The following is a 21,206-nucleotide window of genomic DNA, read 5'->3' on the forward strand; positions in this document are numbered from 1 at the left end:
CTTTAGGAGTTGGGCTAGCGCAGTCAGTACAGTGACTAGCTACAGGCTGGACGACCAAGGGGTCGGACTTCAAGTCCTGGTGGGGGCAACAGTTTTCATTTATTCGTTACCCAGCAATGCTCTGGCCGTCCATGTTACGTTACTCACATAATGCATAATGAATAGTGCAATCTGTACAGTGATTGGCTATGGGCTAGATGGCCGAGGAGTCAAGGTTCGAGTCCCAGTAGCTGCAAAATTTTTCTCCTCATCAAGACCGGTTCTGGATCCCACCAAGCCTCCTATCCAGTGGACACTGGGGGTAAAGTGGCAGGGGCGTGAAGCTGACCACTCACCTCCAACTAGTGCTGAGGCCAAGGAAACATGGGTCTATACATCTGCTCCTCCATAAGCCTTCATGGTATAGTGCTTAATTAGTTAAGCACAGGGACAACTTTACCTTACCTATGTATACACACACACATATGTATGACTAGATTTCACTTAGTATTCCAGGACAGGCTTCTCCAGAGTACCTATACATCTGGAAGCCATTCCTAAAACTATGAGTCGGAATGAAAACCAAATTACCTCAGCTAAGGAGTTCACTCCTTTTAAAGCTTTCTTCCAAAATTAAGTAAGAGGAGGGCCTCATGTGCCTGTCACCTATTGTCATCCTCTAAAACACTGGACAGATTTTCTTGAAATTTGATATGAAGATATTTCAGTAAAAATTTCTGGTTTTTGGCCATAAGCTTATTGATCCATAATGAAATATGGTTTACACAAAACTATGAATGGAATGTTTTAATATGAAGAAGTGGAAGAAAGGGAGGAGGAGAAGAGTGGAAAGGAATACTGAAGAGAGAAGTGGAGGTGTAAAGGTAAAGAGGAATGGAAGAACAGTGGTGAGAGGACTGATTTGGTGTGAAGGAGAAGGAAGAAAGGATGAGAGGAATTAAGATAGGATGGATAAATGAAAGGACAAGAAAAAGATCACAGTGAAATAGGAAATAGATGTACAAAAGGAATAAAGGAAAGGAAGAAATAAGTTATTTTGTCCATCCTCCATGATATGTCATGTTTGTTATAATATAATATGAATAAAATTTCAATCACCATGAAAATTATATGCACCTTGACCAGCTGGCACCGCCAGTTTTACAGGTCAGCCATTCAATTTTTGCTGATCACCCTGAAGTATTTGCAACAAAAGTCTTTTTCAAACACTCTCAATTCTTGATATTAACATTTATCATATTTTCTTATTTTCCCAAGAATCTGGGTGTATAAGGTTTCCTTTTTGGCCGTTCATCTAAACAGCCAAAAAGGAAACAACTAGACTTGACAACAGTGCAAATCCTTAAAGAGCTAAAAAAGGGGACATCACTGTGTGGACCTCTGAGGATGCCAAACAATGCCCCAACTTTCTGTTTTAGCATAGAGACACAAGGACACAAGTCATATTGGTTCAAGATGTTAAATATGAGACATTAATAAGACTTTTAATCTAAAGAATTGCAAATAATGGCTTCTAAATATGTATTATGAGTTTCGTAATGGTAGTTGCTGAACATGTTTATATAATTCATGCCTTCTGAAGATGGTCACAGCTGACCAAAACATGTAAATTCAGTAAATATCTACAAATTGAATCACACTGGACGGTGTTATCTGTTACTTTGTAATTTAGTTTACTAGTGTGAAGGACCAGAATGAATAAAAGTTAAGTTTTTTATGGTTGTTCAGCCTGAGAGCTTGACTTTGAAAGATCAGGAAGAACTTTATGTGAGCTGCAGTCTGATCATCCTCTCAAGATGAGATTTACTGACTTATCCCTGGACAAGTTCTGAATTTCTGTGATAGAAGAGTATCCTTCCATTTACAGGAAAGCAATAAACATATTACCCCAGTTTTCTCATTCTTACATTCATAAGCAACCTTTTTCTTGTTTAAGAAGAATTAAGAGCAAAGGTAGAAATTGTTTCATTTCTGCTGAAGATAACTCCATGTGTGCTTATCTAAAGTTCAAGTCAGAATTAAATATTTGTGCAGCAAAAAAAAAAGCACAGATCTCACATTACAAAAGTAAATTTCATTCTTTATTTTAGTTTAAAAATTAACACTGTTTTATATGATATTTTTGTTCATATTCCTTTGATTTATCTGTAGGCTTTCAGTTACCTTACTATTGAACATTGCCAATAAATTTAATGTTGTAAATTGCACTAATTAAGATCAGTTTATGACATTTATAATTTTGTGCATAGGTTCTGTGAGACTTGAAAATTATTTCAAGGGTTCCTGAAAGGCAAAAAGTTGAGAAAGGCTGTGCTAGGTTAACACAAAATAATCAGTTGGCAACTGAATGGCCAATGCCAGCTGGACCCTGGCCACCATCCATTACAGAAAATCAATGAAAACTTCCAGCCAGAGCTGAACTCAACTGAACAGCACCCATAGTGCTGACAGTAAGAATGAATGAAGCATTACCTCCATGCCATGGTGGATTAATTACAAAGAACCAGCTTCATTTCTGAACAGAACAGCCTTCCCTGTTATAATTCCACATAGTTCAAAAGTAGCCTGACATTTCAGAGGGACATATCACCTCCACATTGAGGGTTGATGGTTCTACTTGGCAACTACATGTATATTATTTTTGCATTGGGTAGTCTTATGACCCTGAAGATAGAGGCTCTTCCGAAACCTCCGGCCCAATCCCAAGTACGTGGCATAACATCCAGCTACAAGACTTTGATGTCATTACTTAACAATTCATCACTCCGCAGGACACTGAAGTAAGAAACAATTTCTGCAACAGGTATGTTTTATCCAGCAACCCTTCGATGTTTTTCCTGTTGACTGGTACAAAAGCATGGGCACTTGTTAATTACTAAACACAGCACTCCACATATGTGTCTACAATGATGTCCAAATTAAACAGAGATATAAAATGACTGTTAAATATCTATCTGTCTGTACTTTTGAATGTGTACAATGCTTGGTCTCTCATGTTAGGAGAAGAACTTGGACAGAAGGTGTTTGAGAATGTGCTGATGAGACAGTTTGAAACTGAGTAAGTGGAAGTAGCAGGAGTCTGGAGGAAAGTATGTAATGAGGAGCTTCTTTATTTTGTACTTGTAGCCAACATTATTAGGATGATTAAATGAGCAGAGCATGTAGCACGCATAGGAAAGATCAGAACCACATTTTGTTTTGAAAGCCTGTCGCGGAGGTTCCTGATGAAATATCTGGGTACACAATGGAGGAAAACATTAAAATTATTCTTTAATTAGAATGAGAGGTTGTGCGACTTGATTTTACTGGCTGAGGTTAGGGAACAGTGGTGGGCTTTTTGTGGGCGTGATAATGAACCTTCGAGTTAGGTAAATGAGAGACTATTGCTAGGCCTGCTAGCTTCCCAAGAAGGATTCTGCACGATGTAATTTGTTACTTCGTTTTTTATCCCGAACGTTTATGTCGGGGAAAGTTGTCTGTAACGGTCTGTATTGGCCACACTGCTCATATGCTAAATGCATGTGATCACATGGCGTCACATGTTGATTGGCTTCGAGCGCTTCGAGGGTTCGAGGGCTTCGAGCGCTCTGAAGTAGCATGTTATAGTGAAGCGGTGTTACCGGTATATACACTGGAGACCCGGATTATATTTGGTTTAATAAAAGACTCTGTATTTGTAACGTCTACCAATTTTAATAAAATACGTCTGTAATTGTAGCGTCTACCAATTTTAATATATGAACAAAGTAAGTAATATTGTGAGATTTTGTTTTGTGGTAATTGTATCCAGTAATATTCGGCGTGCTGGAAAGCTCCCAGAAAAAGTTGTTATTTGTATGTTTCGTTGTTGGTACACATAAGTACGATGTAATGTCACTTTATAGAAGTCCATAAAAGTTGGGTTTATTGTTATATAAGAACACAGTACACCACCTTTTATAAAAATGCGTACACAGTGTACAGTTGCATTACAAGGAATACTCATACGTTTGACCTGAATTTAAAAAGAAGTAAATGTGAGAATACTTACTGAGTGGGAAATAATGATTCAAGAATGAAGTATGTGATGGAACATAATAGTGGTTAGAAAAAGGGAAGAGTTCGGAGAGATTGGAGCATATTTAGAACTCAGTGACAAGTGCAAGTGTGACGTTTTAACCATGAAGTGCATCAGTAATTACAATAATTCATCGCAAAATCATGTACCATACTGAAATAGTGCAAGGCCATAACATCTAAGCTGTATTTGATAAGTGTCCCTGTCACCACATTCTGGAAGTTGGCCAGCATTTTTATGTACCAGGTATTGTCCATGATTCAGATGTCCACCATGAATGAATGAATGAATATATGAGGGGTGGACCATAATAATCCAACACATTGCACCATACTGATATGTTGGGTTTTTGGACTTTATCCATCGTCCTGGTTTTTAAGATAACAAATAAAAACACGACGTTTCGGAAACTGGATCTGTTTCCACTGGATCACTGGTCCAGTGATTGAGGCTAGCTCATTCTAACGGACCCAACTGAATAGGTGTTTTCCTTCACCTGAGGACGGAAACAGATCCAGTTTCCGAAATGTCGTGTTTTTATTTGTTATCTTAAAAACCAGGACGATGGATAAAGTCCAAAAACCCAACATATCAGTGTGTTATACACCATCGTCAGAATCCTATAGTAATTACATTGCACCATGACCTTCAGTGATCTAAAAGTGTCCACCTTGTCATGATATGCTAAAATTATGAGAGATATGAAATCGGGTTACATTTCTAAATCAACTGGACAAGCATGAACTGCTCTAGGTGGTGCATGTGGAGTTAAATTTCATATTGCACATGACACCTGTATAAATTTGACCTTGAAGAAATAATAATTAACCTTCATTAAGAACCAGTTAGGCTGGTGTAGCACTATTGTTCTAATTAATATTGAGGATGTACCTGCTTTGAATCTCAAGTTTGCCTATACTGAGTTCTTTTGGTTTTCTTCATTCTCTTCAGTCACATGCCAAGGTGGTGTTTCCAACTAGGCTACAGCTGACTCCTTCCTATTCCTTACCTACTTCCCTGTAATAATAATCTGTCATCCTTATTCATCTGCATGTTGACCCATCACTGTGGTTCAGCATGTTGTGTATGGCATTTATTTACTGTATGTGTGTTTTAATATATGCCATACATGTGGCTGTAAGCTTAATTTCTGTGGTCTGTAAATAGGGAATGAATAACTGCTATGTGATGAGGTTTTCACTGGCCAGTTACAGAATGAATGAACAGGTCAGTCTTAAGTATATATAAATTCATGACCCCTTAGTTATCATGGCCAGCCTGTAGTACACTCGTGGAGCTTGAACAAGTAGAAGTTTTGAATGAAATTTTAGGCAGTGAAAATGTTGGTGAATTTAGTTTGGATAGTGACAGCATTTTTGACAGTGATTATGCACAACTGGTGCTTCTAGGAACACAGTGATTAGTGATAGTGGGAGCACTAATGGTGGTGATGAACAACATGAAGAAAACATAAGTGTATGATTGGGAGAGGTGTCAAATTAGTTTGTATGGCAAAATATAGGTCCATTTCCTGCTTCACAAAAAAAATTGTGATGTGTATGATTACCAGCGTGATTATTGCTGACCTGGATGCCATGAGTACATTTGAAAACATTTTTGTGTAGCCTTTGCACAATTAACTGTAGGTGAAACCAGCAAATATGCCTAGTTAGAAATTTTGAAAAGTGTCGGCTCTCTCACATTTCACTCCAGGATTAATAAGTGGGAATATGTTACGGTGGACGAAGTGGCCATGGTTTTTACTCTCTTTTATGTTGGTGGGCATTGTACATAGGCCTGTACTTAGATTTATAACCAGTCATTACTTACTGGTCTAATTCCTAAATGGTAATTACTCAGGACTTAATACCAGTCTTGTGCTAAATGTGACTTATACTCAGTTTTGCATTAACTATTCTAAGCATTTGCAGTGAGGAATGTTTAGATAAGAGCTACTAGAAGGATCTTTGATAGCTGGTGGGACATATGAATCGCTTACCTCATCCCACTAGCCTGCTTAAAGAAACTTCCAGAACTTTCTAAATCTGTAGAACAGTGTGGGAGCTTCGAGAATAATCTGGAAGTGGAAGGTTCTGGGATATTACATCATCCATGAGTATTTAAAGGACTGATTTTTGAAGATGCTAGACAGGCAGACAGACGGATTATCAGAGTACAAATCCAGCCTGTGTATATAGTACAATAGTGTGTACATGTATTCATTGTGACTATTGGGTGTTGTGCACAGTTGCATATGAGCACAGTTGTACCCATGACCTAAAGTGACTGACTTGTAAAAACGTGTACTGCTGGCATATAAATCAAGTATGTCATTTCATCAGATAAAGCGTGATCCATGGACTTCTTCTGCAAAACCTCTCTTATCTGAGCAAGGCCCATTAAGCTCTGAAGAGAATCTCATGCTCAGACCCTGCACACTCTTAAGACATTCTTGGCATTTCGAAGTTGTTCTAAGACCATGTGTCATCCACAGCCACAACCGAGGCTACTTCAACGAGGGCAGAAAAGGACAGTCAAAGATTGTACCACTCAAAGGATCGACTCTTATTCATTCCATTTTTTTTTTCCTGAGACCTTACCTCTGGAAAACTCAGAGGTAACAGTAAATTTATACACTTTTCTGAAGATAGTAACCACATGAGCTTACCACTGCACCGTATACTTTCAGTCATTTCAGTCGGATCTACATTTTCATACCATCTGTTTCTAAGATTCTTTTCAGTATTTTCCTCCCATTTGTACTTGCATGTTTTTATCACTTTTCCTTTCAGATTTTCTGATCAGAGTTTCATATGCAATAATCATTTCATTCCTGCCCAGCTCATCTACCTAAGAATACTGGGCAAAGAGTATGAGTTGTGAATCACCCTATTTAAAACTTTCTCTTGCCTCCTCTTCCTATTTCTTAAGCCAAATTATTTCCTTCAACACTTTGTTACCAGACACCCTTAATCTGTAGTTCCTCTCTTGCTGAGAGACCATCTGAGGGTGTTTGAGAACAGGATGTTGAGGAGAATATTTGGACCGAAGAGAGATGAAGTGACAGGAGGATAGAGACAACTGCATAATGAGGAGCTTCATAACTTGTACTCTTCTCCAAGTATAATTAGAATGATGGAGTCAAGGAGGACGAGGTGAGCAGGGCATGTAACACGAATGGGGGAGACGAGTAATGCGTATAGGATATTGGTGGGAAAGCCAGAAGGAAAGAGACCACTGGGAAGACCAAGGTGTAGGTGGGTGGTGAAACGTGAAAAGGGCTTGAAGACCGAAATTTGGTTTTTGGGTAGGATGTACCAACTCAAAGACACTATAACAAATATATCAAATGACAATATATATATTAAATACTAAATGCCAATACAACGTAAGTCCCTGGAGGTAATAGGCCTCCGCCAATCAAACAATCAAAATCGTACACCCAGGAGAAGAGTGAATCGACTGAACAGTTCAAGCTCCCACAGCAGAATGGATCACTCGCGTTGGACCTCAGCGGTCCGGAACCAGGAAGTGGAACAGTGGTATGGGGAAGGTAGTAAAAGAGGGGGACGCCCTCTGACATAACACAGACACGGCGTTACAGTGGACAGTAATAAAATGGATCTTAGAGAGATAGGATGGGATGGTATGGATTGGATTGATCTGGCTCAGGATATGGACCAGTGGAGAGCTCTTGTGAATTCAGTAATGAACCTTCGGGTTCCATAAAATGCTGGGAAATTCTTGAGTAGCTGCAGAATTGACGGCTCCTCAAGAAGAGCTCAGCTCCATGAGTAAGTAAGTAAGTATAAAATACAAGTATAAGGTCGAAACAATAGTTTTGTGTGTTTTAATCTTTGTTTTTGAATAGAACTTGTAATCATAGATGATTCAGAACGGATTGTTAACAGACATTTTCAGAATTAAATGTGCCTTAATTTTATTGTGAATATAATAATTATTTGTTGTTGCTTTCGTTCCTAAATATCAGGATTTGGCCACATTTTCAAAGAAGTTATTTATTAATTATCTCGGAGGATCATGAAGTGCTGGCATTTTGTGTGTTGCAGGATTACAATGGAGCAGCCTGCAGAACCAAGTAAACTTCTGCCCATTTCTCAAACTGTGTAAGTGTGCCATTTGTTGTGTTTTGATGTGAAAAAATTATTGAAATAGTAAACAGCACGGAGTTACCATAAAAAATAGTGGGATCTCTTGCAGTTGCAACTACAAGGGTTGGAACTTTAATAGTGGCAACTATTTATTTACAACTGATACAAAATAGAAGCATGTTTCAAAGTTTTACTGTCCTTCAGTGTAGTCACCAGCATTGTGTACAACCCATTGCCAGCGACGTGGAAGTTGTAGGATACGTTAAGCAGCGCCTGTTGTGTTGATAGTTCAAATGGAGCGGTCTGCTGCCGGAAGAATCTCTGGAACAGTTCTGAAGCGAATGCCACAAAGTGGTTCCTTCATCTTAGGAGTCAAGTCGAAGTCACAAGGGCGTAAGTCTGGGGAGTATGGTGGATGGAACAAGACTTCCCAGCCCCATCGATCGAACAATCAGCCACAGCTTGCGCTGCATGCGGCCAAACATTGCCCTGCAAAACGATGGGTGGGTTCTGCAGAAAGTGTTGCCGCTTCTTTCTCAAACCTGGTCACAGGTTTTGTTCCAAAAATGAACAGTAATACTGCGCATTGATGGTGTGCTGTCAGGGAACGGTATGCGTTAGGATAACACCATCACAGTCGTGCACGAGAATCACCATAACTTTCACATTGCTGGGGTTCTGACGAACTTTTGATTTTCGTGGTGACCCCTAATGATGCCATTCGTTTGATTGGCGTTTCATTTGTGGCTCATACAATTTGGCTCATGTCTCATCCAGCATAATGATGTGGCGTAAGAAAGCCTCTCCTTCGCGCTCATAGCGCTCCAAGTGGTTACGAGCAGTGTTGTATCGTAGCCATTTCTGCATTTCCATCAAATCATGCAGAACCCATCGTGATGCACTTTTTCTCATGCCCAGGTGTTCCTTCAGAATGTGAAGCACAGTCGTATGTGCTAATCCTTTTTCTCGAGCCAGCTTATGAATCGTATGGCGTCGATCACTCTGTAGTAACGCAGAAAGAGCATACACTTCTTCACTGACACTAGGATGACCTGGCAGACGGATGTCTACCACATTTTGGCGTCCCTTGTTGAAGGTTTTTATCCACCTTGCCACTGTTCTGTAAGGCAAAGCAGATTCCCTGCAAGCCTCTTGAAGATCTTGATGACACTGTCATGATGTATGGCCTCTGGTACATTCAGTCTTTAACCAACTCCATTGTTCCTGTTTTGAAGACATCGTGACAACACTACATTAGACTGCCAGCTAACGTGAGGCTCTGTTCTTCTCGCCACTGCGCATGCACGTGATGTGGGAAGGGAGAGTCCATTTGCTCTGAGGTAAGGTAGGTATGTAACTAACGTGTGGTATAAATGACATTATTTGATTCCATTACATGGCATCTCTACAGCAGTGTTGCCAGTATTAAAGTTCCAACCCTCATACATGTGCACATACATCCATTTCCAATGATGTTTCTCACATGCATGGTTTCAACATTTCTGATGTCATATGTGCTGTAGTTTGGTGGATGGCCTATGATGTCACACATAACTTATACATGTTTTGCCACATATGTTTTGAAGTAATTTCAGATATACTGCAGTTATTCTGTTGGTTCTGTCAGGGCTCTTACCCAGGCCTGCATCCAGATCACATTTCTTCATATGTTGTTGACTTTCCTTGCTGCTTGCCTCTTGCTTCCTTGGCTTGTTCTTTGAACCTGAAGATAGAAGCAGTACATTCCTCCAAAACATCTGTAAATTTCTACCATACTGCATGATGCTACTTTCCACAAGATGGCACTCTTCAGATCCAGATTTGTCGGCAGATTAGGGCACTGTACATTAATTTACTAATTTAATCTGAGCTATCCACGTGTGGAGCATCCACTTTGCGGATTAACCGCAGGACATTTATAACCCTTCATATATTGCTTACAGCTTCCCTAAATGATTTTAGTGTTACCCATTGCTTATATTTCAGTAAAGTGTATCAGTGTTTCTTTACAATGATTTACAGTAAGTAGATTATATATCTTCTCACCCTCTTGCAATGTCTGTTTTATTTTATCATTTTATCACTGGCCTACCGCTGAACAGGGGTTGCATCTTTCTGTCTCACTCTTCAGTGACAGTTGAATGGGCAGTAGGAAGTACAGTCAACTCTCGATTATCCGGGCTAATGGTGGGGATGGAAGTCACGGTTAATCGAAAACCCGGTTAAGCCAAATTTTATTATACGGGCTGGACGACTGTGAAGGGTCGGAGTTCGAGTCCCGGTAGGGTCAAGAATTTTAACTTCTCCAAATCGTCCAGACCGGCTCTGGGGTCCATCCAACCTCCTATCCAATGGGTACCGGGGGCTCTTTCCCCGGGGGTAAAGCGGCCGGGGCGTGAAGCTGACCACTCACCTCCAACTAGTGCCGAGGTCAAGAAAATTTGGATCTATACATCCACTCCCCCACACGCCTTAATGGCGTAGGGCTTAATTCGTTGAGCAGAGGAACAACTNGATTTTCAGAGTTGACTGCAGCATTGATAGTGGGTATTACCTGATTTTTTATTATATATTGTTTTTAATTATCTATGTTGCTTCTTCCCTCTGTTTCTATTAATCAAGAAAATTTTATATTATGTTTGTGTAGGGTTTAATAAACATAAGTAGAACACAAATTCTGTTTGAAGTTTATTGGTTTGTGATTTTACGGGTGTGTACTGCAGAGGTTCAAATGCATGGTCACTGTACTGTGAAGCTGTTTCTTGTGGTATTAAGCTGGTTTTGATATGATACGGAAGTATACAGATAATATTTTGACTGTTATCTTCACTAAAAATGTGATGTTTTGTTTTACATGGCTGTGTTGTGTTTTGAGGGGTTAAGTATGTTTGTTGCTTTATATTGGACTGCTGGGAGTTGTCATCCATGGTTGGTAAGCTATGGCAAGGTGATATTGATCAAAAAGGGATTGCATTGTACATTCTTTTATATTGTTTTGTTCATGTTTAAGAGTTGTTGACATGTAGTGTTTGGCTGTTTTCAACCGACTTGCCCAATTGTGCCTGTGTTATGGATGTTAAATAAATTATTACGTTGTTGTTGTTGTTGTTGTTGTTGTTGTTGTTGGTCGACTCTATTCATTTAGCCCCTTGTAAGATCTTAAATTAAGTATGCAAATTAATTTGGTGGGTTGTAATTTTGTGTTGTTGTACAAAATCAGGTGCTTCAAAGGAACAGATGAAAGTAACAGTGCCGAAGTATTCTGTGAGAAAGTGACAATTATCCCCAGTTCAGGTCAGCATGAGACTGGCAGCTCAAAGGTGAAATTGAAGAATGTCGTGGACTTCAGTTGGGAGTTGCGATTTTATACAGGTCAACTCCTCGCTGTTCATGTTGGTGGGAAATATTTAGCATATGGAATTAAAGGTAAGTCTTATACATTGTTATAATGCCACATAATTTATTCATATGTAGTGGTATTTTGCTGCTGTACAAGAACTGTACAAGAGTTAAGAAGTGTACATTGAGTGCCGAGTTCCTATAGTTTCTTGAGGAAAATGTCAGGCTAGTATCTTCAAATAAACTATGCCCTCCTTACAAAATCTTATCAAGTCATTTGGGTGTGGTGTAACATTTGCAATGGAATTGTTAAATAAACAAAGAACTGGTTAGTGAATACTCTTTTCTTTTTTAATTCGCTTAGTGGGGGGTGGAGTCCAACTGGGTCGACTCGGCACACCGGCCACTGATTGGCCTATTGTAGCCTGCCCTGGGTGATTATGATGATGGAGAATTTTATGGAATGAAGATTGTAGGGGAAACCGAAGTACTCTGAGAAAACCCACCCCAGCACCACTTGACCAGACCCGGGATCAAACCCGGGCCACCACCGTGGGAAGCCAGTGACCAACTGCTTGAGCTATGGCACAGCCTAGTGAACAGTCTTGCTTTTCATCATTTAGGAACTACAGCTGTGAATTATGAGATTTTTTTGAGGACAAATACACTTTACAGATCTGTGATGTTCATAGGAGATTACTTTGTAGGTTGGTATACACACTGAAAAATGCTACTGGAGGAAGTAGAATTTATAATGTAAAAGCTGTCTTTTACAACTGCATGTCCATTTATCTATTATGTTTTTCAGCTGTAGGAAAAACTAATGGCGTTGTTAGAGTGGTAAACCGGGAGAGTTCAGAGAGATCACTTATCAAAGGCATAGAGGGCATGGTTCAAGACATAGCCTTTGCTCATATTCCAACAGAAGTGGTACTGGCATGTGTGGATGAGTATGGAAATCTTCTGGTTCATCAGATAGAAGAAACAAAAGATAAAACGATGTATCCTTAAAAACTGAATGACTAATGTCAGAGTAATTTTAAATTAACATGCATACAGCCCAATTATAAATTCTAAGATGAATGTTTTGCTACCACATTTTTCTAATAGAATTCAAAACGTTAATGTGTCAACAAGTTATTGATTTTTACTTGCAAGCTGCAAAAGTATTCTCTGAGAATCTTCTGGCAGGATTTATAATAACAGTTCTGAACAGTAGGTTTCATGGCAACAGGTAACTCTTTGATCAGCCAAATGACAGTTTGTTGCTCAAGGTATGTTGTGCACTTTACATGTAACAGCTTATTTTAAATTGAAGCATACCCTCATGTGTGATTAATAAGCAATAGTTTCACAAACATGTGTTAATATTGTAAGTTTTGAGGTTTTCACGGCGATGACAATGAAGAAAGTTGTCTTCTGGGTTTAGGCACCGTGTATTCTTCGTTTTGGCCGACGTTTCGGAGGAACATAGCACCTCCATCTTCAGAGCAGTTGAATAGCTGCGGAGAGCAGTAGCTGTGGTGCTACTGCTCTCCGCAGCTATTCAACTGCTCTGAAGATGGAGGTGCTATGTTCCTCCGAAACGTCGGCCAAAACGAAGAATACACGGTGCCTAAACCCAGAAGACAACTTTCTTCATGTGTTAATATTCATGCAGCAGCTGCTATATGAATGGAAAGTTTTTGCACATGCTACTTGTTAATACCTTCACTCCAACAAATGAGCTTGGTTGTATACAAGTGGCATTTCCAAATTACCATAGAGAAGTTGTGGTGTTTAACATCAGCAGTTTTCTCTTTCTGAAAGTCCTGTGAGAAAGGCTTCCCTGTCACTAGATCGTTTTTATAACCACCTTTTGTGATTTTATGGACATATACAGACCATGTGTTTTTCATTTTGTCCCTGTGAAATGACTTCTGACTGCTAGTATACTGCAAAAGATGCTGAGCTGTGGTTAAGCCAGCTCTATAGATCTGGGAGTGAAAGTATTAAAAGCTTAGTTTCAGTCAAGTACACGTTTAATATTTTTCCATTCAAAGTTTCATCCATTTATCATTAAGCCAATCTCCCCTTTTAAAGAAGGAGGCAACTTGAAGTACCACAGTAACTGGGTTGCAGACTGAGACAAAAATATGTTTTAGAACTAAAGAAGGTCTTTTTTCCTTAAAAGGTTAATTAGGCTAGTACAGGGGATGCTCAAAATGCAGCCAACCATTATATATTATAACCCCTCCACATAATTCTGCTCATCGGTCCACAGATGTTCAGCTGAGAGAAGTGGTCAGACACCAAACTTAGACCTTCTAGAACAAATAGCTTACACACATGAATATTCACCCAGACCCACTGTACAAGCAGGAGTGTGTTTCAGACCAGGCAACATTTTGATCATATGATCTTGAGTGTGTTTGCTTATTTTTGTACATTATTTTAACTATTTGTGAATACTGATATGTTAACTCTCTGGTAAATGTATCTTTTGTTTATTTAACACAAGAGGGAAATTATTTTTTTATGTTGGTCAAGAACACTCTCCCCCCCCCCAATTATAATATGTGGCCCTATGAGAAAACAGTCCCCAAAACTTAACTCTTCAAGAGCAGATCACTTTTTCAAGAATTGCATCTTGGTCAAATCTACAAGTGCACCCGTAGTTGCTTGTTTGGTATGGGTTCAGTTTATTTTAAGGGGGGGAAGGGGGGCAGGGTATAACTGATTTAGTTTGGTTTGGCTTGATTTAATTTCACTGTGGGAGGAGATGTTTGCATCCCCTACAGCCTTCACATTTTAATTATCAATGAAAAAGACATTTGTATACACATTTAAAAATAAAGTGTTGAGTGTTGCTGTCCTTATGAAATTCTCAGCTGTACGTTGCTGCTTCATGTAGAGCAAAGCAATACTCACACTCCTGGTAGCAATCACAGGGTTATATGGTGTCCATATATACCAGAAGAAGAGAACTCTGATGTTACATATGATGATGTTGCCAAATTGTTGGTGCTAACACATGGTGCTAAGGTGAACAGTTGCTTTATATTCCTCTGGGCCCTAGGTGCAGTCTAATCTTGAACACACAGAGCTTTCAGATACATTCCCTTCTTTTGTTTGTTTCTTCTATACCTTCTTTTCTTTCTCTCATTCTTAGGAAAGCCTATTAAGTTTGTTACATCCGTCAGTATGTGAGCCGAGATAGCGCATTCAGTATAGCGAATGGCTACTGGCTGGACAACCAAGGGATCGGAGTTTGAGTCCCAGTGGGGTGAAGTATTTTCATTTCTTCTTGTCATTCAGACCAGCTCTGGTGTCCACCCAACCTCAGCTAGTGCTGAGGTCAAGAAAATGTGTATCTATACATCCATTCCCACTTACACGTTCATGGTGTCCTGCTTAATTAGTTAAGCACAGGGACAGCTTTACCTTTACATCCGTCTATGTGCATGATGCAACTAAAGAACTCTGGAACTGATTTTCATAAAATTCGATGTTATGGAGCTTTCCTAAAATTTCTTGGCACTTTTCAGCTTTGGATAAAATCAGACAAAAATAATGGACCCACTATGTGTTTTTCTGTGTATCTCAGCATTAACTTACTGAATATTTATTGGAGTTAAAAATGTCTTGAATGAAAGTTTCGAAGAAAAATGCAACACATTTTATGCACAGTGTGTGTTTTTTGTAAGTTATACAGTTTTTGAGATAAAAAAAGGGATGCTGTATCTGTTGTCACGTATCGGGTGTATAACGCGACAAATAAGTTCACGCCGTTGTCCCAGTATAGCGAATTTATTCCTTTCGCTCGTTTACACACACTTTACAGACATTTACACTTGCAGTGTTACAATCACTGCTCACAATATTCGGCGAGACACTGGACTCTCTTCTCTGGAGGCTGATCTTGAGACTTTCTTCTCCGGAGGCTTGATGACGGCTGGCTTCTTAGCTGGCTCTTCCGAGACTTTCTTCTCCGAAGACTATTCCGACACTGAAGGCTTCTCGTCGAAGCTGGGCTACTTATAACCTTGTTGTTAGGCAACGAACCCTTTGTTATAACAGTGGAAACGTCGCTTTGTTGGCTCCGCATTTCCTACGCAATGACCCATTGTTATTGCGTTGTCTCTGTGGGAACGCTAGCGTATTTGTCGTAACCGTGGAGATTCGATATTCTCGATACAGCGGCTCACTGTTGGAATTACAGTGCCGCTATTGTTACTTCCTATGTAGCGGTCCATTCTTCCTCTGGTTTGCCGACACGTTACACTATATTGCAATACAGCTTACCGAGGGAGTTGTAGTGGTAATGCCATAGATCTGTTCAGGAAGTACTTACTCAGTTTGAATCTTGACTGGAGTATCTGTGATTTTCTTTTGTCTTCCTAGCATATTCCAAGCCAGTGCCTTAATGAAGCCTCAGCCACATCCTTCCAATATTTTCCAAGTTATTTATCAATTGTCCTGTCATGCAACACTGTATAGTCTGAGATACTGACAGCATCATAAATTGAACCACAAACGAACTACCGTGCAGCTTTGAAACATTTATAATTCCTTCTGCAGACTGGCCTTGTTGAGTGTACATTGTGTAGTTTTACAGTCTTCTTTTCTTTCCTCCTTTAGTTTTTTGTACACAGCAATTATAAATACATTCTTAGTAATTCTTTTTCCTTCTTTCTTTTCCCCTCTTCATTATTTCTTTCATTCTATATTAGCTTTCAGCACCCTCAATTGATCTTGCGCCATGCTTTTTGAAATTACAAATGCTGCTATTAGATTTACTTGGAAGGTTACTACATGTGAGGCTGAAAAGAAGAATGGGCGATAATATTAAAATATTGTGACATGATGGCTGAAAGCCAGAAGAGGAGAACAGATCGAGGCAGCCATTTCTAGGCAATATCATGGTGGACACATTTCCACTGCAACAAATTAACAAGTAAAGGCGGTCATTCCTAGGCAGTAACACAGTACACATGTTTCCATGGCAACAGATACTGATGCAACAATAGACAACATGGTGTTTTCTGTGTGGTCTATGGTGGCAGTTTGTGGGTTTGCCATGAGGAATATCTGGTGTTAGCAGCCGCTACCTGGCAACGACTAGTGATGGCAGAATAACAGACAGAAAGTTTTATGTGCGCTGTAGTGATCTATAGAGTGTAAATTAGTGATACTGTTGTAATCATTTGTAGTTACAAGCGGTAAGAATACATTAAATTTAGTAAGCAAGCCAAACCCTGTGTCTGGTTACTAAGATGTGGGAATGAAGATTTGAGGTTCTCGCAGTGGTGAATGTGAAGAGTTCTGTCCTCTGGAATATAACACAATGTGGTCTGTTGAAATTCGACCACTGTTTTGGGGGAACATGCCACCTCCATCCTCACGGTCAGTGTATAAGCCAAACAAGACCCCAGCGTGAAGCGGTAGCAAGCAAATGTTGGTTGACTTTCAACAGCATTATATCTCATGAGACAGAACTTTTTAGCATTAAGATAGATGTTATAAATTATGATGGCATGAACAGGGTTAAAATCAATCTTGTATTCATTGATGGGCTCTCAAATTAACAGTGTTGATCCTTATGTTCTGCTATTAGTCAGTGTTGCTTTTCTCAGAAAACTATTGAGTTAGGGGGGGCACGCGGTAGCATAGTTGGTTGAGGCACTGTGCTACAAGCTGGAAGGTCGTGGGTTCAAATCCTGATGAGGTCATTGGATTTTTTTTCATTTGACCTAATCCTTCTGGTCACACTATGGCCCTGGGATTGACTCAGCCTCTAACAGCAATGAGTATCAGGAATTAATTAAATGATTTTCCTGGGGAGTAAAGTGCAGCCGGTGTGTAAGGCTGACAACCTTACTGCCATCTTTGAGCTGATTGTCTAGATAATGTGGGACCCTCAATGTCTTACAACCCTATGGGCCTTCACTGCCTGTTTACTTTACTATTGTGTTAGAGACATAGTATCTTCACCAAATGTTCTAGTTCATTGTTTACGTCGGATAATATTTACAAATTTGTTAACTGTTCTTTCACCAGGCAGAAATGTGGAATGTAGGAATGGTCACTGCGAAACATGGGGTTGGTCCATTGCATCCAGAAAATGTTGGGGAAGGATATCTGGAGATTAAGGAACACACAGCACCCATAATTGATGCTGCATTCTCTCCAGATGGGACTGCACTTGCAACAGCAAGTTTGGATGGAGATGTCAAGTTTTTCCAAGTGTACATGCACAATGACACCAAACCACGATGTCTTCATCAGTGGCAGCCACATGCTGGAAAACCTCTCTCCTCCCTTTTCTTCTTAGATAATCATAAGACATACAACCCAGAGTATGTGTACTGTGACTTCTTTGTTCTGTAAAGTAAAAAGTAGGTTCCTAATGACATGAAACTCTTTGTTCAACTAAATAGCTATCATTTGCAGAAGGAATATCTTGCATGCAAGTCATAATCCATATTGTGATTGCTGCTGGATAAAAAATAATCAACTTTATTGACTTCAAAATCACTGTACTGACATTCTGTTTCTTCTATCAAGGTAGTCAGTGATTGATTAATCAAAATTAGCTTTCCACGGATATTGAACCACTGTCCTTTCAGAACACACTTGTACAAGTGTCATTGTGATACTGCCCAGACCCCAGTGGAGCTTTACAACTGAAACGGTATGAATGCAGTACCACTTTCAGTAACAGAGACAATTGATTGGGTAGCACTCCAGCTTTGAATTTGGGAAGTCCTGGACTGAAATGTTGGCCCAGAGACTGGCTGACCTGGCAAGAGTTTTTATTGTTTTCCTCAGTCCCTTCAAGCACCTCTAGGTGACTGTCAAAATGTTACCTCAGAGTTTAGGTTGTGGCTGCCTTTTTTTATTTCCTGTCCAATTGATTATTTATTAATTATATCACTTGATGCTATTACCTCATATAATCTATGCTATTAAAAGTGTATTTAAGTAAAGCAAGAAAAATAAAAAATAAATATCTGAGATTAAAGGTAAATGACATTGCATTTAAGTCAGAGTAAATTTAAGTGTGATTGTTGTAAGATTACCATGGATGTGTGTGACCCAAAAATTGCTTTCAGGTCCTTCCATTCAAAGTTTCCCTCACTTTGGTGTTCAAATCTATTGTTCCCCAATGAAAATGAAATGATAATTTCATTTATTTATATAATTGTCTCATATACAGGGTGTCCAGATGAAAGGTATCCAATATAAAATAACTATCTCAGAAAGCATTTATTATACATATTTATTGGTTACACCGGGGGCACACGGTAGCATAGTTGGGTGAGGCACTATACTACAAGCTGGAAGGTCGCAGGATCGAATCCTGATGAGGTGGAGTTTTTCAATTGACCTAATCCTTCCAGCCGCACTGTGGGCCTGGGGTTGACACAGCTTCTAACAGAAATGAGTCAGAGGGTCAGCATCTGGCACATGCGCATAAGCCAGGCATGAAAAATCTTTCAGTTTTCCTTTCTGATGACACAAACCGGATATGTATATGACAGTTTCCGAGATATAAATTTTTTATTTTGGATACCTTTCATCTGGACAGCCTGTATATGTAGTCAGTCCTGTTGTAACAACATGTGAACCAGCAAAAAATTTTCAAGAAAGTCATGCTGAATGATGTGACACTCATATTTTTCAGTTTCTTAACCAGCAGTAATAGTTGAATATTGTGTGTTATCTTCTCAGATGTGAAACATACTGCCACCGTTTAATATAGTGCCATGGAAATCCATATGGTGATGGTTCTCTGAAAAATGTACAGATTTCATTTAATTTCTATGTAAAGTGTATAACTGGGACCCACATGAAATCCCTATTAATTGTTCCATATAATTTCCTATGAAATTTGATATCAAGATAAGCCATCAACATGCCTACAAATTTTGTGAGATTTGGTGCATGCGTTAGTTTTACAAACATAGCAGTTGAGCAAAGAGTTTGGTTATGTCTGGTAGAATTTGGGTTCATCACAATAAATTATGCACATTATCTCTGCATTTAATATGATGGAACTCTTAAATGTGAATTTCACTGTGATCGTTATTTTTCCCTTGCTATCCTTATTTAATGCAGAAAGGTAGGTTTATAGTATCGTCATATCTATGTGCTCCCCTTAATAACTTTGAACCAGTTGATAACACTGTGTATGAGCTTAGTTGAGGGTGGAATAGAAAACAACATGGCAGCCATTCAAAACCTATGTGTAGTTTTGTATTGCTGGTGAGAACAAATGTATCATTTGATCTAGATATTTAAAATGTTGTATGAAACATAACAAGTATACCTACAAATTCTGTTGGAACATTTCTTTGTATATTTACAGTTGCAAACATGGCAGTAACGTGAAACATTTAGATTCTGTCTGGCATATTTAACATAGTTGTCATCTATACTAGTGGAAATTATGCACAAGAATACATCCCTAAAGTTTTTAATTATTAATTTATAATGCTTTCTAGTTACCATACAGATCGTAATATTTGAAGGAAAGTAGGCATCATAATTTCTTCCCAGAGTTCCTTGTTTAAAGTGTGAAGTTCTCTTCTGGATTTAAATTTTCTTCTTTCAGGCTTCAGAAGCATATTAATATTAGAGTCAATTTTACTGACCACACAACATATTTTTATTATTATTACACTACATGTTTCAACCTCAAGAGGTCATCCTCAGGTGTACGAACACAGCTGTATAATTACATGCAATGACATTCGTCTTTTCACTTATTCGATCCTATATCTTATTCAGGCTCATGCTCAATAATATATCAAGCTCCTCTCACAAAACACAAGTTAAAATATTATTCTAAATGTCAAAAGTTAAAATTTAAAATTTGCGAATCGAATTTCAATTCAGATCACTAGTTATGCTTTCACTTTCACTTGTTATTCAGACGCTCATCACTGCGTCAAGTTCACTTTAACTAGTTTTAATTATATTATTGGTTAAAAAGTTCATGAATTAAAGTACAATTTTATTATATTGATTGCACTTTTCACTTTTTGGAGGTCTCGCTGTGAGATGCAAGAAACAATTAAAGTTCAGAAGCATATGTTTAAAATTTCATGTCAGAGTACATCAGAAGCATATCAGAGCAGGGAACACATTAGACAAAGTTTGAAAATAATTTCTGTTTTCCTTTTACTTTTACTTCTGCTGTTTGCCAGCACCCATTCTGGTTTCATGACGAGCTTTTTACAGAATAGCAGTGATGCTTTGAAATTAATTTTTGTTTCCAGAGTGCAGTTTTGGAAGTTTGCAATAACAGGTGCAGAAAATAACTCTGAATTGAAGATCTGGTCATGTGAGTCCTGGACTTGCCTTCAGACCATCAAGTTCACTCGAGAAGCAGGAAACAAAAGCATTGTCTTGAAAGCTGGGTTGGATCTAGGAGCTGGTTATTTGCTTCTGTCAGATATAAACTATAAGGTGAGGAAAATAATTGTTTAGTTATGTAACCCTTCAGTGTTCTCACTGATATGGATGGAACAACTCCACTGCTTGGAAAACCATGCTGTACATTATGGGCCCAAGAAGTCTTCAGAGCATAAAGCAATAATGTTAATTTTTCATAGCTGTGGTTTAGGCAAGAAAGAGGGTGGTTATGGTTTTATATTTTCAGAAGTTTTGTACTTCTTTCAGACCTTCTTTAGTGTAGAATATTACTGTTTGAC

The 21,206-nt window shown here is 38.9% G+C and overlaps 1 protein-coding gene across 5 annotated transcripts in view; it reads left to right on the top strand.

Moving 5' to 3' along the window:
- Positions 1-3,544: 3,544 nt before the first annotated feature.
- LOC111864906 (enhancer of mRNA-decapping protein 4) overlaps positions 3,545-21,206 on the top strand; it is a 56,672-nt gene continuing 39,010 nt past the window's right edge. For 3 of the 5 annotated variants that reach the window (XM_023852509.2, XM_033751621.1, XM_023852506.2), the window contains exons 1-8: positions 3,546-3,746; positions 6,552-6,674; positions 8,128-8,184; positions 11,390-11,595; positions 12,317-12,509; positions 14,379-14,532; positions 17,548-17,846; positions 20,772-20,961. In XM_023852509.2, the coding sequence (XP_023708277.1) occupies positions 8,135-8,184; positions 11,390-11,595; positions 12,317-12,509; positions 14,379-14,532; positions 17,548-17,846; positions 20,772-20,961 (1,092 nt within the window). In that variant the 5' untranslated portion in view covers positions 3,546-3,746; positions 6,552-6,674; positions 8,128-8,134. Of the gene's footprint in view, positions 3,747-6,551; positions 6,675-8,127; positions 8,185-11,389; positions 11,596-12,316; positions 12,510-14,378; positions 14,533-17,547; positions 17,847-20,771; positions 20,962-21,206 lie in introns of all 5 variants that reach the window. The other 2 variants (XM_023852510.2, XM_023852508.2) reach the window with 2 other exon arrangements.

The sequence above is a fragment of the Cryptotermes secundus genome, unplaced genomic scaffold (assembly GCF_002891405.2).
Source record: "Cryptotermes secundus unplaced genomic scaffold, Csec_1.0 scaffold62, whole genome shotgun sequence".
Classification (NCBI taxonomy): domain Eukaryota; kingdom Metazoa; phylum Arthropoda; class Insecta; order Blattodea; family Kalotermitidae; genus Cryptotermes; species Cryptotermes secundus.